This window comes from Salvelinus sp. IW2-2015, unplaced genomic scaffold (assembly GCF_002910315.2).
Source record: "Salvelinus sp. IW2-2015 unplaced genomic scaffold, ASM291031v2 Un_scaffold16461, whole genome shotgun sequence".
Lineage (NCBI taxonomy): Eukaryota > Metazoa > Chordata > Actinopteri > Salmoniformes > Salmonidae > Salvelinus > Salvelinus sp. IW2-2015.
In genome coordinates this window covers 43,868-49,359 of record NW_019957597.1, presented here as the reverse complement: position 1 = coordinate 49,359, position 5,492 = coordinate 43,868, and the positions used below count along the sequence as shown (strand labels likewise).

Below are 5,492 nucleotides of genomic sequence, written 5' to 3'. Positions count from 1 at the left end.
CTTTCAATTAAAAATATATACAGTTTGAAGTCGGAAGTTTACATACACTTAGGTTGGAGTCATTAAAATTGTTTTTCAACCACTCCACAAATTTCTTGTCAACAAACTATAGCTTTTGGCAAGTCGGTTAGGACATCTACTTTGTGCATGACACAAGTAATTTTTCCAACAATTGTTTACAGATAGATTATTCACTTATAATTCACTGTATCACAATTCCAGTGGGTCAGAAGTTTACAAACACTAAGTTGACTGTGCCTTTAAAATACTTGGAAAATTCCAGAAATGATGTCATGGCTTTAGAAGCTTCTGATAGGCTAATTGACATCATTTGAGTCAATTGGAGGTGTACCTGTGTACCTACAAGGCCTACCTTCAAACTCAGTGCCTCTTTGCTTGACATACTGGGAAAATCTAAAGAAATCAGCCAAGACCTCCACAAACTGATTCATCCTTGGAGCAATTTTCCAAACACCTGAAGGTACCACGTTCATCTGTACAAACAATAGTACGCAAGTATAAACACCATCGGACCACGCCAACCCTCATACCACTCAGGAAGGAGATGCGTTCTGTCTCCTAGAGATGAATGTACTTTGGTGCAAAAAGTGCAAATCAATCCCAGAACAACAGCAAAGGACCTTGTGAAGATGCTGGAGGAAACTGGTACAAAGTATCTATATCCACAGTAAAACGAGTCCTATATCGACATAACCTGAAAGGCACTCAGCAAGGAAGAAGCACTGCTCCAAAACCACCATAAAAAGCCAGACTCCGGTTTGCAACTGCACATGGGGACAAAGATCATTCTTTTTGGAGAAATGTCCTCTAGTCTGATGAAACAAAAATAGAACGCTTGGCCATAATGACCATCGTTATGTTTGGAGGAAAAAGGGGGAGGCTTGCAAGCCGAAGAACACCATCCCAACCGTGAAGCACGGGGGTGGCAGCATCATGTTGTGGGGGTGCTTTGATGCAGGAGGGACTGGTGACCTTCACAAAATAGATGTCATCAGGAGGAAGGAAAATTATGTGGATATATTGAAGCAACATCTCAAGACATCAGTCAGGAAGTTAACTCAATTATTTCGATCAATGTTGAGCTCACCCGTGATTGATAATTATAAATAGTTATTACTATCAGCTGATTCATATTGTAGTTTCTGTCAGCGAGAGTTATCTAAATATGACCGCTTGTGTAATGTCAATCTTTCCTCAGTTAGCGCTACGACTAATGTAGCCTACATTTTCCGGTTTGAATGATTGTGTTATGCTGTAGCTACTTCTGTGAATGTCTGAATATTTCATCCACTTTGTAAGGACTTTGATTGGACAACTTGATTGGACAAAAACTGTGTGGCTCAAACGCTGCTATTACGTCAACGAAACTGGATGTTTTACATAAGCATTCTAATCACACCGGTTTGAGCGTACGCTGCAGGGACCACTGTAGGATGATCACACCTGTTTGTTGGTACATGTGAAAAGGTTAACTCATAGTATATGATATTTTCAAGTCTGTTCATTCATATGGGTTGACTTACTATGGGTCATTGAAGAGTCATTTGAATTTCTCTTACTGTTTTTACACTACAGTGATAAATACTGTACACTCATTGGCCAGTTTATTAGGTATTTCACCCTGTTCGCGAAAATGGTTCACTCTACAGACAGTGAGTCACGTGGTTTACTATATAAAGCAAGCAGACAGGCATCGAGGCATTCATGTCACGATCGTCTACTGGAGAGAATGAGGACCAAGGCGCAGCATGTGAAAAGAACTCTTCTTTTTATTAAGAAGAGAGCAAACACGAAACGAAACACTTACAAACTAACAAAACTAAAACAAACAACGACCGTGAGCTACTAACGTCGTGCACACACACAGGCTACAAACGTTCAACACAGCACCAGGATAAGGGCAGCCCCGGGACTAAAGGGGCAGCACCGGACTAAGGGCAGCACCGGACTAAGGAACGGCCGCTCCGGACTAAGGACGGCAGCTCCTGGACTGAAGGGCAGCACCGACTGAATGGCGGATCCTGGCTGGCTGGCTCTGGCGGATCCTGGCTGGCTGGCGGAACCTGGCTGGCGGCTCTGGCGATCCGGCTGGACGGCTTCTTGCGGATCCTGGCTGGACGGCTTCTGGCGGATCCTGGCTGGACGGCTCATGGCTGGCTGACGACATCTGGCTGCTCATGGCTGGCTGACGGATCTGGCTGCTCATGGCTGGCTGACGGATCTGCTGCTCATGGCTGCTGACGAATCTGGCTGCTTCATGCTGGCTGACGGATCTGGCTGCTCATGGCTGGCTGACGGATCTGGCTGCTCATGGACTGGCTGGACGGATCTGGCTGCTCATGGCTGGCTGGCGGGCGGCTCTGGCAGATCCTGTCTGGTTGGCGGCTCTGGCAGATCCTGTCTGGTTGGCGGCTCTGGCAGATCCTGTCTGGTTGCAGCTCTGGCAGATCCTGTCTGGTTGGCGGCTCTGGCAATCCTGTCTGGTTGGCGGCTATGGCAGAATCCTGTCTGACGAATGGCTCTAGCGGCGCCTGACTGACTATCGGCTCTGACGGCTCGGGACAGACGGGCGGCTCTAATGGCTCGGACAGACGGATGGCTCAGATGGCACTGGGCACGGATGCTCAAGATGGCGCTGGGAGACGGATGCTCAGATGGCGCTGGAGAGACGCGATGACTCAGATGGCGTGGAGAGACGGATGGCTCAGATGGCGCTGGGGAGACGGATGGCTCTGGCCGGTCCGTTCTGGCGAAGGCTTCTTGGCTGATCCGTCTGGCGGAAGCCTCTGGCTGATCCGGTCTGCGAAGCTCTGGCTGATCCGTTCTGCGGAAGCTCTAGCGGCTCCTGTCTGGCGGAAGGCTCTAGCGGCCCTCCTGTCTGGCAGGACGGCTCTGTAGGCTCATGGCAGACGGGCGGCTTTGCAGGCTCATGGCAGCGGCGGCTTTTGAGGGCTCAATACAGACGGGCAATTCATGCGCGCGCTTGGCAGACGGGACAGTTCAGACAGCGTTGGGCAGACGGGCAGTTCAGGCGCCGCTTGGCAGACGGGCAGTTCAGGCGCCGCTTGGCAGACGGGCAGTTCAGCGCCGTTGGGCAGAGGCAGACTCTGGCCGGCTGAGACGCACTATAGGCCTGGTGCGTGGCGCCGGAACTGGAGTACCGGGCTAAGGACACACACCTTTAGGCTAGTGCGGGGAACAACACAGGGCACACTGGACTCTCGATGCGCACTATAGGCCTGGGTGCGTGGTACCGGAACTGGAGGTACCGGGCTGAGGGCACGCACCTCAGGGCGAGTGCGGGGAGAAGGAACAGTGCGTACAGGGCTCTGGAGACGCACAGGTAGCTTAGTGCGTGGTGCCGAACTGGAGGCACCGGGCCGGAGACACACACCACAGGAAGAGTGCGTGGAGAGGAATTGGGCTCTGGAGACCGCACTGGAGGCTTGATGCGTGGTGTAGGCACTGTGGTAATGTGCTGGAGACACGCACCACAGGGCTAGTACGTGGAGGAGGAACAGGGCTCTGGAGACGCACAGGAAGCTTGATGCGTGGTGTAGGCACTGGTGTAATGGGCTGGAGACACGCACCTCAAGGCTATTGCGGGGAGCAGGAACAGTGCGTACAGGGCTCTGGAGACGCACAATTAATTCTCCTCTTTTTTTTTCTCCCAGAGACAGTAGGCTACCACATTTGCAACTGTAAGTAGGCCTTTTGTTGAATCTGTCTGATATCATTTGTCACGTTCTGACCTTTATTTTCCTTTGTTTTGTCTTTAGTTAGTATGGTCAGGGCGTGAGTTGGGGTGGGCAGTCTATGTTATGTGTTTCTATGTTTAGGGTTGTCATTTGGCCTGATATGGTTCTCAATCAGAGGCAGGTGTTTTGCATMGTCTCTGATTGGGAACCATATTTAGGTTGCCTGTTTTCACTGTTGGTTTGTGGGTGTTTGTTGCCGTGTCAGTGTTTGTTCGCCACACGGTACTGTTTCGTTCGTTTGTTCACTTCGTTTGTTGTTTTGTATTTTGTAGTGTTCTGTTTGTTGGATTAGTATTAAAATTCATCATCGTGAACATTTACCACGCTGTGCCTTGGTCCTCCTCTCTTTCACCCGAAGACGAGCGGTACATCATTAATGAAGCAGCCAATATTAGCAGTCAGTATGGGGCCAATATTAGCAGTCAGTACGAACTAGAGAAATGTTGCTTTGATAATCATAATTTTATGTTGACTTTGCTTCACTGTTTAGATCAGTGTTTCCCAACTCCAGTCTTCCAGTACCCCCAACAGTACACTTTTTACATTGTAGCTCTGGACAAACAGAGATGTTAGATGTTAAAAGATTATATCAGAGCCATCAAGAATCTAATTTGACTTTGTGACCCCCGCAAACCCCCTTCTACAGCCGATAATGTAGCTCTTCCAAATCCAAATCAAATCCAATGTGTGGTAGCACACACACATTTAGTAGATGTTCTTGTGGGTGTAGTGAAATGCTTGTGTTCCTAGCTCCAACAAGGCAGTAATATCTAACAATACACACATCTAAAAATAAAATGGAATTAAGAAAAATAAAGATATTAGAACAAGCAATGTCGGAGTCTGGAGTATAAAATATATATACTGTATATACAGTGCATTCGGAAAGTATTCAAAACCCTTCATTTTTTTCCAAATTTTGTTACGATACAGCCTTTTTCTAAAACGGACCCCAAAAAATCCTCGTCAATCTACACACAATAACCCATAATGACAAAGCAAAAAAAGTTTTTTAAATTTTTTTGCACATTTATAAAAAATTACAAACAGAAATACCTGCTTTACATAGGTATTCAGACCCTTTATTGCTTTATTTAGACAGGTAATTCTTTACATAGTCAGGGTATAGTTTATCGTCCAGTCAGGTCCATGTGGCCTCTGTTTCTATGATAYTGTAGATACAGTAATGAAATAATCTGATTATCCAGCAGTCTTCACTTCTTCATGTGTAATACAGTGGGTTTTTCTCAAAATGCATACTACTCCAAGCACGCAAATTGGAGCATGCAAACAGTTGGAGTATGAATCCAAYTTAAATTATGCGAAACGGAGCACCGAGGGCACTTCTCGGATGCTACTTCATTTCTACACATTTTTGAAGCATGCATCGATGGCGTCCGTTGTCAAGCTAGCCTGCGATCTATGACAATACTGTGGGTATTCTAGGCAGTTAAACATGCCTAAATGAACACCATGTATTTATTACAAGATAATTCACTGTAGTCAGGAAACATATAAGATGTGAATGGACAACAATTCATTCCAGAGTCAGAGTTTATTTCATGTTCATTTAGGCATGTTTAACTGGCTAGAATACCCACAGTAGTGTCATAGATAGCTACAAATTCTTTGTCAGTTAGAATGCTAACTTTGGCCATTGCATGCTTGATTTAGACTCCGACCGTTGTACGCCAAAATGTATGTGCTCGGCCC

At 46.8% G+C, this 5,492-nt stretch overlaps 1 protein-coding gene across 1 annotated transcript in view; it reads right to left on the bottom strand.

Moving 5' to 3' along the window:
• LOC112080729 (C-Jun-amino-terminal kinase-interacting protein 1-like) overlaps positions 1-2,172 on the bottom strand; it is a 74,616-nt gene extending 72,444 nt beyond the window's left edge. Inside the window, exon 1 of the mRNA XM_070442674.1 lies at positions 1,966-2,172. Coding sequence (XP_070298775.1) covers positions 1,966-2,172 — 207 coding nt within the window. The remainder of the gene's footprint in view (positions 1-1,965) is intronic.
• Positions 2,173-5,492: the final 3,320 nt, after the last annotated feature.